The following is a 25,155-nucleotide window of genomic DNA, read 5'->3' as shown; positions in this document are numbered from 1 at the left end:
TCTTTTGGCCCAGTAGTTTTCCCGCGCTGGCCCATCTGTATATTTTCGATTTAAACCTTTTCAGTCAAATTGCAATCTGATGACAACTTCAAAAATCAATAGGGGAAAATCTACCACACCAAATTTGACAAATTTTATATGGTTGGAAAGCCTGTGAAATTATCTATCCAATGCCACTGGATTCAAACCAATAGCTGTTGTAGAATTAAGGTAGCAAAATAAACAAGACAGGGACTTTTCTGCCTTAGAATAATTATTAAAAATCAACCCTTTTGAATTTTGAGGTGATTCCACCTCTCATAATTCACATTTCAAATACTCTAATTGATTATGTAAAAATATGATATGGGTACTGTATATGATCATGGGTTAGCATCAAATAATGGCTATGTAGCCATTACTAGCCCATTTAAAATTTTCCAAATTTAAGATTTTAAATCTATGAGGTGTAGCACCTCATTTAAATCATCTTCTCAAGTTGTATGAAGTAGTGTGATGACCCTGGTTGCTTGGTCTCATATTTGCTCACTTAAGAATATTAAATGTTTGCCATAGTAGCATTTAAATTGTTCCCACAAATTATTAAATCTTATGGGAGTGTTTCTCTCATTTAAATCCTGTCATGAACAATTCAAAATGAGGTAGAGACTCTGGTCATTTAGGTCTCACATGAATTGTTGATGATATTAAATCTTTACCATGTTAGGATTAAAAGGTATGAGGTGTTCACCTCATTTAAATCATTTTCTTAAATGATAAGTGTGAAGAGGTTGACTTTGGTCAACCTAGGTCATATATTATTCATAAGAGAAATTAAATCTTAATAAGATAATGAGAGGAAATTATTTCTCCAAGTAATTAAAAGTAACCCCTTATTTAGTATGAGAGGAAATTATTTTTCCTAAATAAGAAAACAACACATTTACCCACTTAATAGTAATGTGTGATGCTAGTTTTACTTGTGTAAATTATATGAGGTGTTTCACTTCATTTAAATCTTGTCCCAAGTACTTTCATATGAAGTTTGAACCCCTGGTCAATTACTCTCACATGAAATACTTGGAGATTTTAAATCATAATAGGCATTATTAAATGGTATGAGGTATCCCTACCTCATTTAAATAATTTTCTCAAATGATGATGATGAATGATTGACTTAGGTAAACATAAATTCATGTGTGATGGTTTGAGAATTTAAATCTTAAAGAAGATTCAATGAGAGGAAATTATTCCTCAAGAACTATATGGAAACTATCATTTACATATAAAATAAGAGGAAATTATTCTTCCTCAAAGCAAGACCACCAATGCACCAAATTGTATTAATTGTGTGAATAGAATAGTTTGTGTGAATATATGTGATGTTTGGAATAGCCAATGAATTGTTTGGTGATTGTATCCTCGTATTCATATTTTAGACGCTAGTACCGCGGAGTATCAAGAGGAGGAGGAAGTCTACTTTCAAGGAGAAGAAGACCACTTTGATCACCTCAACCACCAAGGCAAGCTAGTATTCTTGCAAGCTAGTATTCTTGCAAGCTATTACCAATGCAAGCTAGACTAATGCAAGTTATATTGTTGCAAGCTAATATTCTTGCAAAGTGCAAAGCTCTACTAGAGCAAGGCACACTCCCCAATTTACTTTATGCTTCATGATCCCATCCCAAGTTTTATTCTTACGAGCTTTTACTTTGATGATTATAGCTTGCTTTTATAGTTAACTTTGGTCTAGAGATAGAATACTACAAGAGTATCAAACTTAGCCTAGAAAGCTATAAGCTAAGTTAGCACCCCTCATGACTAGTTGCTAGTGCTAACAAATAAAATTGACTACTCTAGATGGGAACTTGTGAAATGAAATGACTTTGAAAACCTTGGAATGATGAGTCATTCTATTGAAAGATTTTGAAGGTGAATATGACTGGTGAATGAAATGGTGAACTTTACAAAAACTGATGGTTGGGTTCGGATGCGATACCATTCCAATTTTACAAGTACCCCCACAATACCTGATATGGGTAGGGCTTAACTAGAAGTTTATGTATCTTAGTATGGGTTCCCTCTAAACAAGCGTCATCGGGGTTATGCCAAGGGCTGCCTCCAAAGAAATATGGAATGATGTGATATGACGTGAATATGAGGTGAATGTCCGGCCCAAGCCTCGTGCAGTTCCCGGCCGACGGCTTGTCTTCACCGGGAGGCCAAGCTCATGGGGAGAGGTGCCTATACTAGGGTATGTAAGTGAAAGGTTACGGTTGGTAGTCCGCACACGGCGTGTGATAATTCGGGGCCGCTTAACCCCGACGGATTATTGCAAATGTTGTGGCACAAGTGTACGACCTCGCGCGAGTGTAGATCTATTCGAATAGCCGCGTCCACGGTTATGGACGGTTGGAAAGGCCATACTTGTTCCGTCATCAGACCACTTTCAAAAATGTGACATGTGAAGGGTGACTTGTGATTTGAACTTGAGATGGTGAATTTGAATTGAATCACAACAGAGTTGTGGGAATGACACTAATGTTCCCACTTGAGTTAGTTAGCAAATGAAGAGGCTTTTACTAAATGTTTGAGAACTAAAATTGGCTTTATGCAAATAAACTTAGAGCTTAGCACCCCCTTACTGTAGTTGATAGTACTTACATTAGTATTAGTTTGCGAGTACTTTAAAGTACTCATGGCTTTGTCCCTGGCTATTCAAATGGCCAGACTATGTAGAGGAATAGCAGTACGAGGAAGATGGACAGCAGGACGTCTACGACAACTAGGATCACTCCTGACGTCAACAGTTGCCTGTGGAATAGATGGACTACTACTACGCTACTTTCGCTTCCGCTATGTGTTGTGTAATGAATAAATAGAACTTCTATTATTGTAATGAGACTGGATCATGTGATCCTTTATTTGTAAGACGATTATGGTATGTAATGAATGATGTGTTGTGATATCAATCTATTATGTCTCGCAAAAACAATATTCCTGTGTTTGCGATGAATGGCATAATAGGCATCTGGACTTAAAAATCCGGGTGTTGACAAATATGTACTTATGCACTTTATCTCTTATTAAGTTGCTTGTTGTGCGATAACCATGTTCACTGGGGACGCCATCAACTATTCTTTGTTGAATATCATGTGAGTTGCTATGCATGTTCGTCTTGTCTGAAGTAAGAGCGATCTACCACCTTATGGTTATGCATGCATATTGTTAGAGAAGAACATTGGGCCGCTAACTAAAGCCATGATCCATGGTGGAAGTTTCAGTTTTGGACATATATCCTCAATCTCATATGAGAAAATTATTAATTGTTGTTACATGCTTATGCATAAAAGAGGAGTCCATTATCTGTTGTCTATGTTGTCCCGGTATGGATGTCTAAGTTGAGAATAATCAATAGCGAGAAATCCAATGCGAGCTTTCTCGTTAGACCTTTGTACAGGCGGCATAGAGGTACCCCTTTGTGACACTTGGTTAAAACATGTGCATTGCGATGATCCGGTAGTCCAAGCTAATTAGGACAAGGTGCGGGCACTATTAGTATACTATGCATGAGGCTTGCAACTTGTAAGATATAATTTACATGATACATATGCTTTATTACTACCGTTGACAAAATTGTTTCATGTTTTCAAAATCAAAGCTCTAGCACAAATATAGCAATCGATGCTTTTCCTCTATGGAGGACCATTCTTTTACTTTCATTGTTGAGTCAGTTCTCCTATTTCTCTCCACCTCAAGAAGCAAACACTTGTGTGAACTGTGCATTGATTCCTACATACTTGCTTATTGCACTTATTATATTACTCTATGTTGACAATATCTATGAGATATACATGTTACAAGTTGAAAGCAACCGCTGAAACTTAATCTTCCTTTGTGTTGCTTCAATGCCTTTACTTTGAATTATTGCTTTATGAGTTAACTCTTATGCAAGACTTATTGATGCTTGTCTTGAAGTGCTATTCATGAAAAGTCTTTGCTATATGATTCACTTGTTTACTCATGTCATATACATTGTTTTGATCGCTGCATTCACTACATATGCTTTACAAATAGTATGATCAAGGTTATGATGGCATGTCACTCCGTAAATTATCCGTGTTATCGTTTTACCTCGCTCGGGACGAGCAGTAACTAAGCTTGGGGATGCTGATACGTCTCCGACGTATCGATAATTTCTTATGTTCCATGCCACATTATTGATGTTATCTACATGTTTTATGCACACTTTATGTCATATTCGTGCATTTTCCGGAACTAACCTATTAACAAGATGCCGAAGTGCCGATTGCTCGTTTCTAGCTGTTTTTGGTTTCGTAAATCCTAGTAACGAAATATTCTCGGAATTGGACGAAATCAATGCCCAGGGTCCTATTTTGCCACGAAGCTTCCAGAAGACCGAAGAGGAGACGAAGTGGGGGCACGAGGTGGCCACACCCTAGGGCGGCGCGGCCCCTCCCTTGGCCGCGCAGCCCTGTGGTGTGGGCCCCTCGTGCCGCCTCCTGACCTGCCCTTCCGCCTACTTAAAGCCTCCATCGCGAAACCCCCAGTACCGAGAGCCACGATACGGAAAACCTTACTGAGACGCCGCCGCCGCCGATCCCATCTCGGGGGATTCGAGAGATCGCCTCCGGCACCCTCGCCGGAGAGGGGATTCATCTCCCGGAGGACTCTACGCCGCCATGGTCGCCTCCGAAGTGATGTGTGAGTAGTCTACCCCTGGACTATGGGTCCATAGCAGTAGCTAGATGGTTGTCTTCTCCCCATTGTGCTTCATTGTCGGATCTTGTGAGCTGCCTAACATGATCAAGATCATCTATCTGTAATTCTATATGTTGCGTTTGTTGGGATCCGATGAATAGAGAATACTTGTTATGTTGATTATCAAAGTTATGTCTATGTGTTGTTTATGATCTTGCATGCTCTCCGTTACTAGTAGATGCTCTGGCCAAGTAGATGCTTGTAACTCCAAGAGGGAGTATTTATGCTCGATAGTGGGTTCATGCCTCCATTGATATCTGGGACAGTGACAGAAAGTTCTAAGGTTGTGGATGTGCTATTGCCACTAGGGATAAAACATTGGTGCTATGTTCAAGGATGTAGTTACTGATTACATTACGCGCAATACTTAATGCAATTGTCTGTTGTTAGCAACTTAATACTGGAGGGGGTTCGGATGATAACCTGAAGGTGGACTTTTTAGGCATAGATGCATGCTGGATGGCGGTCTGTGTACTTTGTCGTAATGCCCAATTAAATCTCACTATACTCATCATAATATGTATGTGCATGGTCATGCCCTCTTTATTTGTCAATTGCCCAACTGTAATTTGTTCGCCCAACATGCTGTTTATCTTATGGGAGAGACACCTCTAGTGAACTCGTGGACCCCGGTCCAATTCTCTATACCGAAATACAATCTATCGCAATACTCGTTCTACCGTTTTCTCGCAAACAATCATCTTCCACACAATACGGTTAATCCTTTGTTACAAGCAAGCCGGTGAGATTGACAACCTCACTCGTTTCGTTGGGGCAAAGTACTCGTGGTTGTGTTGTGCAGATTCCACGTTGGCGCCGGAATCCTCGGTGTTGCGCCGCACTACATCCCGCCGCCATCAACCTTCAACGTGCTTCTTGGCTCCTCCTGGTTCGATAAACCTTGGTTTCTTTCTGAGGGAAAACTTGCTGCTGTGCGCATCATACCTTCCTCTTGGGGTTCCCAACGAACGTGTGAGTTACACGCCATCAGGGTGCAAGCCAGTTTTGCACATGCGGATACTAAGGTGGCCTTGACGAGCCTAGCATGTACAGACATGGTCTCGGAACACGTGATACCGAAAGGTAGAGCATGAATCATATGATTGATATGATGAACACTATGAGTGTTCACCATTGAAATTACATCTTGTCTCGTGATGATCGGACTTGATGTAGTGGATTTGGTTCGTGTGATCACTAAGACAATGCGAGGGATATTGTTTTGAGTGGGAGTTCACTTAGTTTTTAATTTTGTTGAATTAAAATTTGAACTCAATTTGTCATAAACATTAGTCTAAACTATTGCAAATATATGTTGTAGATATGGCGCCCCCAATCAATTTTAACCAGTTCCTAGAGAAAGAAAAGCTTAAGAACAATGGTAGCAACTTCACCAACTGGTTCCGTCATGTGAGGATCTTCCTCAATGGTGGAAACCTGCAATATGTGCTTGATGCACCGCTAGGTGACCCTCCCGCGAAACCGAAACCGATGAAGTAAAGAATGTTTACGCGACTCGGAAAACTCGGTACTCTCAAGTTCGAGCGTGCCATCCCGTGCGCTCCGGAAGCCGATCTTCAAAAATGTTTTGAGCACCACGATCCTCATGAGTTGGTCAATGAGTTGAAAACTATATTTGAAACTCATGCGGCCATGGAATGCTATGAAGCATCGAAACACTTCTTCAGTTGCATGATGGAAGAAGGCAGCTCCGTTAGTGAGCACATGCTCACCATGACCGGGCATGCGAAGAAACTCGTGACTTGGGAATAGTGATTCCTAACGGACCGGGGATTAATCGTGTCCTTCAATCACCGCCACCTAGTTACAAGAACTTTGTGATGAACTACAATATGCGTAACATGAACAAAGACTTACCTGAACTCTTCGCCATGCTGAAATCTGCTGAGATTGAGATCAAGAAAGAGCACCAAGTGTTGATGGTCAACAAGACCACCAGTTTCAAGAAACAGGGCAAGTCTAAGGGAAAATTCAAGAAGGGTGGCAAGAAATCTGCTACGCCTCCTGTGAAACCTAAGACTGGCCCTAAGCCTGATGCTGAGTGCTATTACTGCAAGGAGAAGGGACACTGGAAGCGTAATTGCTCCAAGTATTTGGCGGATCTGAAGAGCGGCCTTGTCAAGAAGAAGAAAGAAGGTATATCCGATATACATGTTATAGATGTTTATCTTATCGGTTCTCGTACTAGTACCGGGTATTTGATACTGGTTCGGTTGCTCATATTTGTAACTCGAAACGAGGAACTAAAGAATAAACGAAGACTACTAAAGGATGAAGTGACGATGCGCGTTGGAAATGGATCCAAAGTCGATGTGATCGCTCGTCGGCACACTTCCTCTACATCTACCTTCGGGATTAGTTTTAAGCCTCAATAATTGTTATTTTGTACCCGCGTTGAGCATGAACATTATATCCGGATCTTGTTTAATGCAAGACGGTTATTCATTCAAGTCTGAGAATAATGGTTGTTCTATTTTTATGAATAATATCTTTTATGGTCGAGCACCAGAAAAGAATGGCTTATTTCTGTTAGATCTCGATAGTAGTGATACACATATACATAACATTGATGCTAAGCGAATTAAATTGAATGATAATTCTACTTATATGTGGCACCGTCGTCTTGGTCATATTGGAGTGAAACGCATGAAGAAACTCCATACCGATGGATTACTTGAATCACTTGACTTTGAGTCACTTGATAGATGCGAAGCATGTCCGATGGGAAAAATGACTAAGACTCCATTCTCTCGGTATTATGGAGCGAGCTACTGACTTATTGGAAATCATACATACCGATGTGTGCGGACCAATGAGTATAGCATCGCGCGGTGGTTATCGTTATGTTCTAACCTTCACAGATGATCTGAGTAGATATGGGTATATCTATTTCATGAAACATAAATCCGAAACTTTCGAGAAGTTTAAGGAATTCCAAAGTGAAGTAGAAAATCAATGTAACAAGAAGATTAAGTTTCTACGATCTAATCGCGGAGGTGAATATCTGAGTTATGAGTTTGGCATGCATTTAAAGAAATGCGGAATACTTTCACAATTGACACCGCCGGGAACACCTCAACGAAATGGTGTGTCCGAACGTCGTAATCGAACTCTCTTAGATATGGTTCGTTCTATGATGTCTCTTACTGATTTACCTTTATCATTTTGGAGTTATGCATTAGAGACAGCCGCATTCACTTTAAATAGAGCACCATCAAAATCCGTTGAAACGACACCGTATGAATTATGGTTTAATAAGAAACCTAACTGTCGTTCCTTAAAGTTTGGGGTTGTGAAGCCTATGTAAAAAAGTTACAACCGGACAAGCTAGAACCCAAAGCGGAGAAATGCGTCTTCATAGGATACCCTAAGGAAACTATAGGGTATACTTTCTATCACGGATCCGAAGGCAAGATCTTTGTTGCTAAGAACGGAACCTTTCTTGAGAAAGAATTTCTCACTAAAGAAGTGACTCGGAAGAAAAGTAGAACTCGATGAGATTGATGAATCTTCACTCATTGATCGGAGTAGCGCAAGCATCGGAAGATGTTCCCGTGCCGCCCGCACCGTCAACGAGAGGAAGCTAATGATGATGATCATGAAACTTCAAACGAGATAGCTATCGAACCTCGCAGATCGACAAGGGAACGTGCCACTCCCGATTGGTATGATCCTTGTCTAAATATCATGATTGTGGACAACAATGATGAAGACCTTGCGACGTATGAAGAAGCGATGATGAGCCCGTATTCCAACAAATGGCAAGAAGCCATGAAATCCGAAATGGGATCCATGTATGATAACAAAGTATGGACTTTGGTAGACTTACCCGATAGCCGCAAGGTCTGTCGAGAATAAATGGATCTTCAAGAGAAAAACAGATGCCGATGGTAATATTACCGTCTATAAAGCTCGACTTGTCGCAAAGGGTTTCCGACAAATTCAAGGTGTTGACTACGATGAGACTTTCTCACCCGTAGCGAAGCTAAGATCCGTGAGGATTTTGTTAGCAATAGCTGCATTTTTTGATTATGAGATTTGGCGTATGGATGTCAAAACAGCGTTCCTTAATGGAGACATTGAGGAAGAGTTGTATATGGTACAACCCAAAGGTTTTGTCGATCCTAAAAATGCTGACAAAGTATGCAAACTTCAGCGTTCAATTTATGGACCGAAGCAAGCATCGAGAAGTTGGAACCGACGTTTTGATAAGGTGATCAAAGACTTCGGGTTTATACGATGTCATGGAGAGGCCTCGTATTTACAAGAAAGTGAGTGGGGGCTCGTAGCATTCCCGATATTATATGTAGATGACATATTATTGATTGGGAATGATATAGAACTATTAAGCAGATGTAAAGGGTTATTTGAATAATAGTTTTTCAATGAAAGACCTTGGTGAAGCATCGTATATATTAGGCATCAAGATTTATAGAGATAGATCAAGACGTCTAATAGGGCTATCACAAAGTACATACCTGGACAAGATTCTAAAGAAGTTTAGAATGGACGAAAGTAAGAAAGGATTCTTACCTATGTTACCGTGCAAGGTCTTGAGTAAGACTCAAGGTCCGGCTACGGCAGAAGAAAGAGAAAGGATGAGTCAGATCCCCTATGCCTCGGCAGTAGGCTCTATTATGTATGCCATGCTATGTACTAGACCGGATATAGCACATGATGTTAGATTGACTAGCAGATATCAAAGTGATCCAGGAATGGAACACTGGACAACGGTCAAGAATATCCTGAAGTACTTGAAAAGAACTAAGGATATGTTTCTTTGTTATGGAGGTGACCAAGAGCTCGTTGTAACAAGTTACACCGATGCAAGTTGGAACACCGATCCCGATGACTCTAAGTCACGTCCGGGTACGTGTTTATATTGAATGGTGCTGCAGAAGCTGGGCAATCTCGAAGCAGTGCACGGTGGCGAAGTCATCAACAGAATCGGAGTACATAGCGGCTTCAGAGGCTTCATCAAAAGAGGTATGGATGAAGAGGTTCATTGTAGAGCTCGGTGTGGTTCCTAGTGCATTGGACCCACTAGTCATCTATTGTGACAACATGGGTGCCATCGCCAATGCACAAGAACCAAGGTCACACAAGAGGCTGAAGCATATCAAGCTGCGTTATCATTCGATTCGCGAGTACATCGAAGATGGAGAAGTAAAGATTTGCAAAGTACACACTCGATCCGAATGTAGCAGATCCATTGACAAAAGCTCTCCCTAGGGCAAAGCATGACCAACACCAGAATGCCATGGGTGTTAGGTACCTTACAATGTAATCTAGATTATTGACTCTAGTGCAAGTGGGAGATCGTTGGAGATATGCCCAAGAGGCAATAATAAAAGTGGTTATTATATATCTTTATGTTTATGATAAATGTTTATATACCATTCTATAATTGTATTAACCGAAACATTGATACATGTGTGTTATGTAAACAACAATGAGTCCCTAGTAAGCCTTCTTAACTAGCTTGTTGATTAATAGATGATTAGTTTCATAATCATGAACATTGGATGTTATTAATAAACAAGGTTATATCATTATATGAATGATGTAATGGACACACCCATTTAAGCGTAGCATAAGATCACGTCATTAAGTTATTTGCTATAAGCTTTCGATACATAGTTACCTAGTCCTTATGATCATGAGATCATGTAAATCACTTATACTGGAAAGGTACTTTGATTACGTCAAACGCCACTCGCGTAAATGGGTGGTTATAAAGGTGGGATTAAGTATCCGGAAAGTATGAGTTGAGGCATATGGATCAACAAGTGGGATTTGTCCATCCGGATGACGGATAGATATAATCCGGGCCCTCTCGTGGAATGTCGTCTAATGTCTTGCAAGCATATGAATAAGTTCATAAGAGATCACATACCACGGTACGAGTAAAGAGTACTTGTCGGAGACGAGGTTGAACAAGGTATAGAGTGATACCGATGATCAAACCTCGGACAAGTAAAATATCACGTGACAAAGGGAATTGGTATCGTATGTGAATGGTTCATTCGATCACTAAGTCATCGTTGAATATGTGGGAGCCATTATGGATATCCAGATCCCGCTATTGGTTATTGGTCGGAGAGAGATCTCAACCATGTCTACATAGTTCGCGAACCGTAGGGTGACACACTTAAGGTTTGATGTTGTAATAGTAGAACTTGAATATGGAATGGAGTTCGAAGTATTGTTCGAAGTCTCGGATGGGATCCCGGACATCACGAGGAGTTCCGGAATGGTCCGGAGAATAAGATTCATATATAGGAAGTCATTTTATAAGTTTGAAAATGATCCGTGCATTTATGGAAGGTTCTAGAAGGTTCTAGAAAAGTCCGGAAGAAATCACTTTGGAAGGCGGAGTCCCGGAGGGACTCCACCACCATGGCCGGCCAACCCTAGAGGGTGGAGTCCCAGGTGGACTCCACCAAAGGTGGCCGGCCACCCCTCCCAAGGAAAGGTGGGAATCCCACCTCAAGTGGGAATCCCACCTTGGGTAGGTTTCATGTCATATGGAAGGTTTTGGTTTGGGGTCTTATTCGAAGACTTGTAGACCAACTCTTGGGTGTTCCACCTATATAATGAGGAGCAAGGGGAGGGGGCCGGCCACACCAAATCCATTGTGGCCGCACCCCTCATAGTGGTCGGCCACCTCCCCCTCTCCCAAACCCTAGCCGCCCCCTCTCCTCCACCTCTCCCGCAACGCTTAGCGAAGCTCCGCCGGAGTTCTCCATCGCCACCGCCACCACGCCGTCGTGCCGCCGGATTCAAGGAGGAGCTACTACTTCCGCTGCCCGCCGGAACGGGAGAAGGACGTCGTCTTCATCAACACCGAACGTGTGACCGAGTACGGAGGTGCTGCCCGATCGTGGCGCCGTGATCAAGATCTTCTACGCGCTTTTGCAAGCGGCAAGTGATCGTCTATCGCAGCAACAAGAGCCTCATCTTGTAGGCTTTGGAAATCTTCAAGGGTGAGTCTCGATGATCTCCTCGTTGCTCCCGTCTTCTAGATTGCATCTTTGATTGGATTGCATTCTCGCGGTAGGAAATTTTTTGTTTTCTATGCAACGAATCCCTACAAGATTTGTGTATTAGATGGAGTAACATGGTTTAGTGATTGAATAGTGACAACAAATTCATGGTCTATTATGATTTCGTTTTTCCTTTGCTACCTCTCACTAGGGATAAAGTGAATGCATATGCTATGTTTATCACATGATAAAAGTGATGACCTTGTTTGTTCAAGGTAGCATATTTGATATTTAAACATCATGGCTATGCTATGTTAATTCTTAATAAAAGATTGCTTGGAATTTTTCCTTTCTTGTGGAGTGTAAGAGAGATGTGTTGCATCATCTCTATGTTACGACGTGATGCACATATGAATGCTTATAAACACATATTGAAGTTCCACCAATATTATCTCATTGATGAATTGTTATTATCCACTACAACTTTAAAAAGAGACTAGACAAGTGAACCCATGAACCCCGGTACAATTTTAATCATAAGAAACACCTTTCCAATTTGTTGGCGCTGAGTCTCGGTGGCATGGTGCTGCAGGGTATCGACGATGGATGCGGGATGATGTATGCATGCAGGATGGTGGAGCCGTCTGGCATCATGGTGGCATCGACGGTAGGTCTTGCAAGGTTAATGCGATGATCTCTCTTGAAGATGGAGTCGAGGAAGACGGCGGTAGCAACTTCTATGGCGTGTGCGTTGGCGTGCGCTGGGAGTCTGCTTGACTGGATGTGCTTCTCACCTGCTATTGGGCGGCTTGGGAAGACATTTGGTTTTTTGGATGATGTGAGTTGGTGTATTGTCACCCCCTTCATTCCACTGTAGGTTTAGCGAGGTGGATTCGAGGTTGATCTTTTGTATTGTTCTTGTAAGGTTTTGTGAATAATCTAATAAAAAAGCCGTGTGCATCCCTTGGATGCAAAAGCTGGGGTGATATTTCCCCCATTTCGAAAAAAATCTCTTTAAAGGATCAAATTGCTGATATTTTTACTAAATCTCTTCTAGTTGTATGAGCATTGTAAGCGCAATCTCAATCTTTCGGGAGGGTGTTACCGTATACCTTGTTGGATAATTAGGAACAATTTCCATGATTAATTCCAGAATATAAAACATAATGGTAGCAACTACTAACATGTGAAACTCAAACATTCTAGATGCATTAATCAACATGAGTAGCAGCAGCGCAAACAGTAAAGCATCCATCGCTAAATAGATCGAGATATGTCGCACGTACCGATCTGGTGGAGTTGGCGGTGGAGGTGTAGCAGATGATGTTGCAGCAGTAACGTTGTTGATGACAACGTTGTTGACGACGGGGATGACGGGTCGAAGTAGACGGCGTTGAAGACGACGGTAGGCAGCACCGCCTGACTTGGACGGAAGGCGACCCGTGATGAAGAGCTTGAGCAGTCGCGCAGAGCGCTTCCCAAAAACCTAATTCACCCTCTCCCGTACAGGATCGCAAGGACGAGCGGTTCCGGAGACCTGCTCTCCCATTCGCCGATGCACGTCGGCGCGCGGGATGGAGTAGGCTACGATGGCGGCGCAAGCAGAGAGAGGTGGAAACCCTAACTCGTGTATTGGGTGTGTTTCTGCGGTAGCCGGGCAGGAGATTATATAGGCTCGGGAAACCCTAGGCAACGTGGGCCACACCCACGTCGCATGAACGTTTCGAGTCGGTTACAGATAGCCCACGATCCGGGAGCGACCCGAACCGACTAACTGCGACGCGTCCGTCTAGTACTCTGTTCGTTTTCCTGAGCTGCAAAAAGTAAGGAAAGTCTCGGCTCGAGGCTCAATCCACTCACCACGAGCGCGGCGCGCGTCGTGACGTGACGTGTCGTGTCGAGACGAGAAGAGCGAGCGAGGAGGAGGAGGAGCGCGCGTGTAGCACTCCTATTCTCACTCACTTACTAGTGGTGGAACAACCCACCTTATAAGGTGGTCTAACTTCCTCCCAACTTTCCATGTGGGACTAAACTTCCCACCTCTTGCCACTCCCTAATGAGCTGCCACTAACTTGGGCTCAAACTCACAAGGCTGCCACTAAGTGGGCTTTGAGATTTATAGGGAAAATCTGAAATCTAGTATGGGCCACCAAATGTGGGCCCAATATTTCAACAATCCCCCACCAGCATCTCAAATCCCCATTTAGAGATTTACCAATACTCGCTGCTTGTTTATATACCAAAGAGTTTCAAGTGAGACTCGTTAAGTTGAACTTCCGCCTAGAACCTTAAGCTACATCCACTCACACTTGAACAATGGACTAAGCCTTGAATTGCAAGTTTTGCGTGAACAGTGTTTCACTCAAAGTCATGACCAGTACATGGCTACCAGTAGCCTACCCCGCGGGTGAAGCATATGTGTCATACTTCGTGGTCTCTTCATGAGTTTACTAGAGATCACCCAAATCTCATAGATTGCAACGTTTAACAATCGGACTCATATAGGTGTGTTATTTCAAGAATGCTCGTAGGACAAGCATCTTTGCTAAAATAGCCAACATAAACACATTAAGGCTTGTTGCCAACCTGCCTTACAAGCAATTGAGAGTTGTGCATCTTCACATAGAGAGGGTTACATAATACTCTCCTCAATTAAACCACTAGTTTGTTCTTCCCAGTGTCCTAATTCACGGGATCTCCGATCATAAAGGTTGGGTTACCACTATGGCGTAACATCAACGGGTCTCAAACCCATCTCCTCGATGCACTTTCTATCACATTACGTGATAGTCCCTTCGTAAAGGATCTGCCAGGTTTTTGTCTATTTGAATATATGTAACAGCTTATTACTCCGGAGTTTCGCAATTTCCCGACGTACTTCAAATGTCTCTTGACGTGTCTTGATGACTTCGCGTTATCCTTAGAATTGTTCACTTTGACAATTACGGCTTTGATTGTCACAATTCAAAAGGATTGCCGGAACAGGTTTTTCAACCACGAGCAAGTCCATCAAGAGCTCACGCAACCATTCCGATTCAACAGTTGGTTGTGTCTAAAGCAAGTAAGTTCTCGCTTCCATAGTTGACCTCGTCAATATGGTTTGCTTGCAGGATCTCCATGATATTGCGCCACCTCCAAAGGTAAATACATACCCACTTGTGGCGTACGCATCAGCTCCATCTCGAGATCCAATTCGAATCACTATATCCTTCAAGCACAACTGGGTGCCCCGAATAGTGAATCCCATAACTCATTGTACCACATAGGTAGCGCATGACCCTATCAAGTGCATGCCAATGATCAGTACCCGGTTTTGACATGAATCTACTCAACTTGCTAACAGCAAAAGAGATGTCGGGTCTAGTCGCGCTCGCTAAGTACATGAGTGAGCCAACGATCTGAGAATATCTCAATTGATCTATGGCAATCCTCCGGTTCTTGCGTAGTGTCACACTGGGATCATAAAGTGTTGAAGAAGGCTTGCTATCAATATAGCCGAACCGGCTCAAGATCTTCTCAACATAATGGGATTGCGTTAGAGTAATCCCACTCGTTCTTAATCAGCTTGATGTTCGAATCACATCGCCTTCTCCCGCATCTTTCATATCAAAGCTCTTTGACAAGAAAGACTTGACCTCGTGTATTACTTTCATGTTTGTACCAAAGATCAGAATATCATCCGCATACAAACATAGTATAACACATTCGCCCCCACCATGGCGATAGTAAACGCACTTGTCGACCTTCATTGACAACAAAGCCTACGAAGTTAAAGTTCCGTCAAACTTCTCATGCCATTGCTTAGGTGCTTGTTTCAGGCCATATAAAGATTTCAGCAACTTGCACACCTTTCTTTCTTCACCTTTTACTACAAACCCATCAGGCTGATCCATATAGATTTCCTCTTCCAACTCTCCAATAAGGAAAGTTGGCTTTACGTCCATTTGATGAACGATAAGACCATAGGAGGCAGCCATGGATAGTAGTACTCGAATGGTGGTAAGTCTAGCGACTGTGTGAATAGGTGTCGAAGTAATCTTCGCCTTCTCTCGTGTGTAGCCTTTCGCTACAAGCCATGCCTTGTACTTTTCAATAGTACCATCAGGTCTTAGCTTCTTCTTGAACACCCATTTGCAGCCTCACCGGCTTGCATCCATGGGGTCGTTCCGACAACTCCCAAGTTCCATTAGAAAGAATCGAGTCCATCTCATTATGGACAGCTTATTTCCAGTCATCTGCATCTGGAGATGCATATGCCTCTGCAATGGATGTGGGAGTATCATCCACAAGGTACACAATGAAGTCATCACCAAAGGATTTTTCAATCCTTCGTCTCTTGCTCCGTTTAGGAGCTTCATTGTCATCCTTCTCGCAACATTCTCATGTGATTGTTCAAAATACTCATTAGATGTTCTAGACTCAGGAATTATCTCAAGTAGAAATTCTAGCAATGCTATGCATATCTTTCATAGGAAACATATTCTCAAAAAATGTTGCATCACGAGATTCCATAATAGTATCAACATGCATATCAGGTACCTCGGATTGAACTACTAAAAATCTATATCCTACACTCCGAGGAGCATAACCTAGAAAGATGCAATCCACTGTCTTTGGTCCAAGTTTGCGCTTCTTGGTAATTGGAATATTGACTTTCGCCAAACATCCCCATGTGCGCAAATACGAAAGTGATGGTTTTCTCCCAGCCCACTCCTCGTAAGGGGTTTTATCTTTATTCTTGTTAGGAACTCTATTCAGGACATGACATGAAGTCAACAAAGCCTCCCCCACCATGCCTTTGATAAACCAGCAGTGGCTAACATGGAATTCACCAAGTCGCCGACAGTGCGGTTTTTCCTCTCGGCAATCCCGTTTGATTGGGGTGAATAGGGAGGCGTCCTCTCATGAATAATGCCATGTTCCTCACAGTAATTCATCAAAGATTTTAGGAAAATATTCGCCACCACGATCCGACCTAAGACGCTTGATCTTTCTCTCTAGTTGATTTTCAACTTCGGCCTTATAAATTTTAAAGTAGTCTAAAGCTTCATCTTTAGTTCGCAACAAATAAACATAGCAAAATCTAGTCGCATCATCAATCAATGTCATGAAATATCTCTTTCCACCTTTTGTCAACACACCATTCATCTCGCATAAATCGAATGTATGAGTTCTAGAGGTGCCAAGTTTCTCTCCTCGGCCGCCTTGTGAGGCTTTCGAGGTTGCTTTGATTGCACACAACTATGGCACTTAGAACCTTTGGCAATGGTGAAATTCGGAATTAAACTTAAACTGGATAGCCGAGACATTAAACCAAAATTAATGTGACATAAACGAGAATGCCAAACCCTGGTATCATCACTAACATTGCCACAAATATGGTTCACAGACTTATTACTGAAATCGTAAAGCTGAAAAGCGGAACAAGCCTCCGCACTCATAGCCTTTACCAATAAATTGTCCAAACTTGGAAACAACTACTTTATTCGACTCTAAAACAACCTTAAACCCATCTCTCGCATAGAAGGGAGCCGCTAACGAGATTTTTGTTCATAGTAGGGACATGCTGCACGTTCCTCAGCCGCACGATCTTCCCGAAGTGAACTTCAGATCTACCGTGCCAACACCACGAACAGAAGCATGTGACCCATTCCCCATCAAGACGGAAGAATCCCGGGCGACCTGGTAAGAAGTGAACATGGAGATGTCAGCACGCACATGAACATTAGCACCTGTATGAGTCCACCAACATGGAGATTGAAATACCTAAAGAACAGTAAAGAGATTACCGTACCCATCAGCATTGCTAGCGGTCACCGTGTTGACTTGCCTCGCATTTTTCTTGCGGTCTGCCCTCTCTGGATAGTCCTTAGAAAAGTGGCCAGCCTCTCCACAGGTATAGCAGCTCAGATCTGCTTTGTTTATCATCTTCTTCTTCTTGAAGGTTGTAGTCTTCATAGGCTTATTGAAGGAGGGCTTGTTATTCCCTTTGTTCTTGTTGTAGGGTTTCTTCGCACCATGTTGGCGCTAGACTCGACCCTCTCCTTTCTCGCATTATCCTTAGCCCGAGCTTTCTCCTCAACATCAAGAGACGCTATCGGATTTTCAACCGATATCTCCTGTCTCTTGTGTTTGAGAGTTGTGGCAAAGTTCCTCCATGAAGGGGGCAACTTAGCGATGATGCATCCAGCTACAAACTTGTCGTGTAAGGCACACTTAAGGAGTTCAAGCTCTTTCGCAATGCACTCGTATCTCATGAGCTTGTTCGACTACGTAACGGTTGTTTACCATCCCGATGTCATGGAAGCTCTCCATGATGTACAGTTCATCGCTCGCATCGGTTGCACCGAATTTAGCATTCAGTGCATCCCGGAGCTCTTTACCATCTGTTATGTGCATGTACACATCACACGTACGATCGACAAGAATACTCAGAACGCATCCGACGAAGAGAGTATTGTTTTCCTTGAACTTGTTTTGATCTTGGTCAGATATAGTTCCTTCAGGTAAACCATCACTAACTTCGAACACTTTCAGATGAGTAAGCCAGAGCATGGCCTTAACTTGCCACCTCTTAAAGTGCACACCGGTGAACTTATCCGGCCTCAGTGCATCAGCAAAACCATCCATTGTTAACTCAGGAAATTTCCTACAATTAGGTTTTTGGATTGTTGGATAATTAGGCACAATTTCCATGATTAATTCCAGAATATAAAACATAATGGTAGCAACTACTAACATGTGAAACTCAAACATTCTAGATGCATTAATCAACATGAGTAGCAGCAGCGCAAACAGTAAAGCATCCATCGCTAAACAGATCGAGATATGTCGCACGTACCGATCTGGTGGAGGTGGCGGTGGAGGTGTAGCAGATGATGTCGCAGCAATGAACGTTGTTGATGACAACGTTGTTGACGACGGGGACGACGGGTCGAAGTAGACGGCGTTGAAGACGACGGTAGGCAGCACCGCCCGACTTGGACGGAAGGCGACCCGTGATGAAGAGCTTGAGCCAGCCGCGCGAGCGCTTCCCAAAAACCTAATTCGCCCTCTCCCGTACAGGATCGCAAGGACGAGCGGTTCCAGAGACCTGCTCTCCCATTCGCCGATGCACGTCGGCGCGCGGGATGGAGTAGGCTACGATGACGGCGCAAGCAGAGAGAGGTGGAAACCCTAACTCGTGTATTGGGTGTGTTTCTGCGGTAGCCGGGCAGGAGATTATATAGGCTCGGGAAACCCTAGGCAACGTGGGCCACGCCCACGTCGCATGAACGTTTCGAGTCGGTTACACATAGCCCACGATCCGGGACCACGAGCGCGGCGCGCGTCGTGTCGTGTCGTGTCGTGTCGTGTCGAGCGAGCGAGGAGGAGGAGCGCGCGTGTAGCACTCCTATTCTCACTCACTTACTAGGGGTGGAACAACCCACCTTATAAGGTGGTCTAACTTCCTCCCAACTTTCCATGTGGGACTAAACTTCCCACCTCTTGTCACTCCCTAGTGAGCTGCCACCAACTTGGGCTCAAACTCACAAGGCTGCCACTAAGTGGGCTTTGAGATTTATAGGGAAAATCTGAAATCTAGTATGGGCCACCAAATGTGGGCCCAATATTTCAACATACCTATGGTAGATGTATAGTAGTGTAATATGTACTCTATATAATAAAAGAACCCTACCTGACACTACGGGAAAAACCGGCGTTGCCGTCCACATTTTCTTTGCCGTGCGTCGTCGCACGGTAAAGCCGTCTTTACCGTGTGACCGCAGGAAAACGCACGGCAACGCACAGGCATACGGCAAAGAATTGACAAAACGCACGGTAAAGACATGCAACACGGCAAATGACAGAAAAGCTTCACGGCAAAGAGTGAAAGAGGCGCACGGTAAATACATACTGCACGGCAAAGCCATCCCTTTGCCGTGAGCAATGTCAACGATTCACGGCAAACAAAGCCATTGCCGTGCGTTTTGGCCTTTGCCATGCGTAATATGAAATTTTCATTTTTTAACTTTCTTTTGTATATATTTTAATACTTATCTTTTCTCTTTAGATTGGTATTAGTTTTTAGCTAGTGTTACTTAAGACAATGTGTATACCCACACTTTTACAATACAACAAGTACTCTACATCTTCACCCCCGATATATATATTAGTATTTCGGAGCAACCCACGGCCGAGGAATCTGCTAACTAAGTGTTATCGCCCATTTAAAGTTGATTATATATTACATGTTTGAATGAAAACAACTACATTTCATCTAAATCCTAGCCTACTAACCGCCCGGCGGGCGTTCGACGGACCCGCCCTGTCGTTGCCTCCCCTTCGCCGCAGCTCCTGTTCCGCGCGCCACCTCTCCATGCGTAGGACGGTGACCAGACGCCGCTGCTCCAGCAGCGCATCGTCGCATGCCCTCCCATGTTGTGCCGCCTGGAGGGAGAGCTCGACGACACGGCGAATCTGCGCGTCTTCGCGGGCACGGCGTCGTCCTGGAGCTTCTTATCCGACTCGAAGGACTCGACCAGCGCTCGTTGCTGATCCGCCGCCTCATCCGGGTGTGGCCCATCGTCGTCAGACCACTCGAAGTCGTCGTCGTCCTCCTCCTGCTCCGCCTCATCCTCCTCCGCCTCGTCCTCCTCCATTTGCGCCTCCAGTTGCGCCGCCAACGCGTCGGTGTCCGCCGCCAACGCATCCGCCCGCGCCCCCCAGGCCGCCTCCATTGCCGCCAACGCCGCCTCCCGCTACTGACGCTCCTCCGCCGCCTGCCGCTGCTGACGCTCCACCGCCTGCAGCTGCTGATGCTCCATCGCCTCCCGCTATTGCTGCTCCATCGCCTCCTGCCATTCACGGTACTGGAAATACCGCTCCATGTGCAGGCGTTGCCGCTCTGAACGCCACCGCTCACCCATCTCCTCCGCCCGGCGCCGCCGCGCCTCTTCCGTGGCGGCGTCGAACACCGTACGATGGTGGTGGAGACGGTGGTGGAGGAGGGAACTGGCCGGCGCCGAGGCGGTTCATCATTACGTAGGGCTGTGCTTGCGGGGGAGAAAGGGGTACCGGCGGCTGTGGTGGCTGCCATTGAGCCACGGGGAGGGGGGGGAGGGGGGCTTTTATTGACGCCGGTGTCGCCGGAAGAGGCGGGAAGATAGCGCGGGAAGAGGCCAGAAGCGGCGGAAAGAAAGCGCAGGAACACGCGGTGGCGTGCGGACGCCGGCAACGTGTGGAGGCCGCGCAGCACCGACGAGACTTCTCACCTTCCCCTCTGTCGCCTACGAGTATTATTGTGAAAAAGTCATGCTTAATAGATCATACCTAGCTCATTTGAAACGTAGTTGCATGGAAACACCATAGTTGCAAGTGTTTATAGCTAGAAAAAAAGAAAGAAAAGGAAAGAATGAAAAAAAATGAAAAAGGGTTTTGCCGAGTGTTTACACACGGCAAAGATAGGCGTGAATTCTGATTGGTTGACAGCTTGTGCCGTGGATCGGTGACATGGCGAAGATCCGTGTATGGCTGGGAAAAATCAACGGACACGGTCCGTTCAGCCTCCTACTCACCAACCACACACCGAGTGTTGGCCATATCTTATCCTCAAATTGGACCAACCCACTCATATCCTTAGGGCATCTCCAGCGGCGCGACGAGCGTCCGTTTGCGTCCGCCATGACCGAAAATGTGTCGTGCACCCTCTCCAGCGGCGCGACGCAAAGTGACCGGGCCGTCCGCAGAGACGCAAACCTGGCCCAAATATGCGCCAGGTTTGCGTCTCGGCGGACGCTGCGCGGACGCGCAAAGTGACCGCTTGGTCCTGGCACGGGCCCGCCTGGCAGCGTCACAACTGCTTCGTCTTCGGCGGCATTACTTGCGGGCGCGCTTGCAGGGCCGCGTTAATGGCGTGCCTCGGCTTCCGCGAGCGTGCGCAGCTAGTAGACGTGCGCAGCTAGCAGACGCAGCGTCGATGCGTCTTCTCCGCCAGTACTGGCAGCGAGGCGTCGCTTCGGCAGTCTGCGGCTGGCTCGCGTGCCGCGCGTAGTAATGGCGATGCCCCGCGTGGCGCGGCCGTCGCCCTGCCTCCGACCTATATAAACAGGGGCGCCAGCATCTCCTCCGCACTAAACCCTAGCCGCCGCTGCCGTAGCGCCACTCAGTAGATCCACCATGAGCAGCGCCGGGCACGGCCAGGCTGCCGCGCCTCCACCTCCACCTTCACCTCCCACTCCACCTCCCCCGGCCTCGAGCTCCGACGACGGGTTCGACTCCGACGACAGCACCGACCTCCTCCACCCGGTCAGGGACGCCGCGGACCTGGCTGAAGCGGAGAAGGAAGCAGAGGAGGAGCGAGCGGCCCATGCGGCTGTCGACGCCGAGCTGGAACAGCGCAGGCTGGCGGCCGCCGCTGCAGCCGAGGACTCTGACTCGGAGATTTCATGGTCATCCGATGACCCTGATGCGCCGACGCCGGAGGAGAAGGCGGCGGAGCAGCGGGCCCTCGTCGAGTCTTTCGAGACGCTCAAGGACGAGGCCGCCAACGCGAGGCTGGAGCAGGCACTGCAAGAGGACGCGGCGGCGCACCGAGCCATAGCGGCCGCGCGGGAGGCGGCGGAGAAGCAGGCCACGGAGCGACGCAACGACGGTGCCGGCCCGTCAGGAACCAAGTAGTCTAGGTCTTGTATAGTTTTTATGTACTTTCTATATTTGGTTTTCATATGTAATCAATCGCTCGTGGTAGAAAACCAAAGGAATTGTATGAAGATCAAACTATGTTGCAATTCAAAAATGGGTCGCCCCGGTGGAAGCACACCCAGACGCAAACGGACGCGCGGTCAAAATATGTCCGCTGGGCGACGCAAACGGACGCTACCGACCACTTTTGGGCGTCTGAAATGCGTCGCGCCGCTGGAGATGCCCTTATCCTCAATGAGCGGCTGATGGAGAGCTAGCTACCAGGCTCGCTGCCAGGCATGGTCGGCCTCGAGCAGGCGCGCCGTGCCTCGCCGCCAGGCTCTCCTCCGACTTCCCCATCGTGTACAGCCGCCCTTCCTCGCGCTCGCCCGCCGCCGGTCAAGGGAGCCGCCCCCGTCCCTCCTCCTGCCGGTCAAGGACGCTGTCGCCCTCTGTCGTACGCCGCTGCCAGGCTCTCCTCCGATGTCCCGTTCGTGCGCCGCCGCCAGGCTCTACTCCGAAGTCCCGGTCGTGCGCCGTCGCCATCCCACGAGCTCGCCCAGCTCCCGAATCCCTTGGATGTGGGCGCCGCCGCCGGTCAAAGAAGTGCTCCCATCCCATCTGCCCGCCGGTCGAGGACGCCGCCGCCCTCTATCGTGCGCCGCCGCCAAGCTCTCCTCTGACGTCTCCGTCCTGCGCCGCGGCGCTCCCTCGTGCTGGCCCAGCTTTGGAATCCCTTAGACGTGGATGCCACCGCCGGTCAAGGATGCTGCTCATGTCCCTTCTCCCGCCGGTCGAGGACGTCAGCACCGTCGCCATTTTTTTTTAATTTAGCAAAACCTCTATGCCGTGCGTCCAGGTAGAGCACACCCGGCAAAGAACTGAATGCACACGGGAAAGGGGGACTCACGGCAAAAGTTGTCCAGCGCACGGCAACGAAATGGCTCACGGCACAGGCGATCGACGCAGGGCAAAGAACACGTGCATGGCAAAGGGTCTTTGCCGTACATAATTGCCAAAACGCACGGCAAAGATTCTTTGCCGTCGTAGAGGTTGCCGTCTGATCTTTGCCGTGCGTTGGCGGACGGCAATGCCTTTGCCGTGCAATTTTTGGCCTTTGCCGTGCATTTAGCTCACACGGCAACGTGTTGTTTTCCCGTAGTAGGAGGCACCTCAGGACAGCAGACTCGTATTTTTCGGTTTCTAATATGGATTACTGTTTCACTTGCACAGTTTTTGCCGACGACGAGAACATGGTGATATTGATTAATTTCCACATGACGCCTGGTAAGATATAGTAGTAGGCTTTGAAGGAGGATAAATGGAGTGATCAAATGGAGTAAAGGGTTGACAACTTGGCCTGCGAAGAGCACAACGCCAGTGAACTCCTCCATGAGAAAGAAGAGGAAGGGATGGTCGGCGACGAAGTTGACACGAGGATCATCAGACCAGTCACACCCCTCATCATCTGCCACGGTGGCGGCAGCCGCCACCGTCCCTTTCTCGTCGACGCTGAGGAAGCACTGGTGGACCATGGACGCTAGGGCGACAGGTGGTGCCGGCGGACCCAGCATCTCGGAGAAGGGCTCGGCGGAGCTGAGGAACGGCAGGTCCAACCCGAGGCCCTCAAGGATCGGCCTGGCCTCCATCCTAACGGAGACCTCGAACTTTGGGATCTTGAGCTTGCCCACGGTGAACCCCTCCACCGGCACCACCGAACGGTGCAGGAGCTTGGCCGGGTTGGCGCCGAGCGCGCGCACGAGGCCCCGCAGGCCGTCGCGGGCGTCCGGGAGGAAGATGTACATGGCGAACGAGGAGGATGAGCGTCGGCGGTAGGGCATGCACAGGACCTTGAAGCCTGGGTGGACGCCGATCCGCAGCAGCTCGTGATCGCGGCTCCCCGTCATGAAGGGCACGCGGACGGCGTGGCCTGGATCGGCGTCGATGTAGAACGTGCCCTCGGCGGTGAGGTCCGGGGAGAAGGCGTCCTGCCAGTTGCCGCGGAACCGTACCGTGTTGGCGAGGACGAGCCGCGTGGAGGAATCCAGCGGCTTGGCCTTGGACAGGATGTCCTTGACGAGGCCGCCGGTGTTGCGCGCGACCCACTGGTTGATCTCGGCGGCCGCTTTCTTGGGCCTGTCCTTGAAGGCAGCTGGCCTCACCTCGGCCTTGTACGTGGCGGCGGCTGCGGCGGCGAAGGTTGGACTGAGGTGGAGCGATGCCTCCACCCAGACGCTCGTGGCGTAGCGGGTCTCGGCCGCGGCGAGGACTCTGGAGGCCACCTTGGAGGCGAGCGCAGCGTGTGCCTCGGCGCCCGCCGGGCCCAGGAAGGAAACGATTTGGTCGCGCGCAGCGGCTGAGGCGCCGGCGGCGAGAAGGGAGAGCATGGCGTGGAATGAGAGCGGCGAGAAGGCCAGGTTCTTGTTTTTGCGGAGCCTGGCGAGGAGGCGCACGGAGAGTGCAGCCTGGTCGCTCACGGCGTCGACGTGATTCGTGGCATTCGCCATTGACGGTGGTGTGGGTAAGATCCCAGATGAATGGAATGTAATAGTACCAGGCGCGGGTTTAAATAGGGCATAGTATGTGTTAGAGATATATTTGGTATACGTACGGTTTAGGTAGTCTAGGATAGAGATAGATCTTGTGTCTTGTGTTGCACTCCAAGATGATCCCTGTACGCCTATATATACTCGCCCATGAGGCTCAATAATATCATCCATCATAT

The 25,155-nt window shown here is 46.8% G+C and overlaps 1 protein-coding gene across 1 annotated transcript; it reads right to left on the bottom strand.

Annotated features, from left to right (window-relative positions):
* Positions 1 to 23,563: 23,563 nt before the first annotated feature.
* Positions 23,564 to 24,937, bottom strand: LOC124652924 (serpin-Z1-like). Its single transcript, XM_047191974.1, has one exon. It carries the CDS (start codon positions 24,935 to 24,937, stop codon positions 23,564 to 23,566), a length of 1,374 nt encoding a protein of 457 aa, XP_047047930.1.
* Between the last annotated feature and the right edge of the window lie 218 nt (positions 24,938 to 25,155).

Source organism: Lolium rigidum, chromosome 1, assembly GCF_022539505.1.
Source record: "Lolium rigidum isolate FL_2022 chromosome 1, APGP_CSIRO_Lrig_0.1, whole genome shotgun sequence".
Lineage (NCBI taxonomy): Eukaryota > Viridiplantae > Streptophyta > Magnoliopsida > Poales > Poaceae > Lolium > Lolium rigidum.
This window is presented reverse-complemented; position numbering and strand designations above follow the sequence as displayed.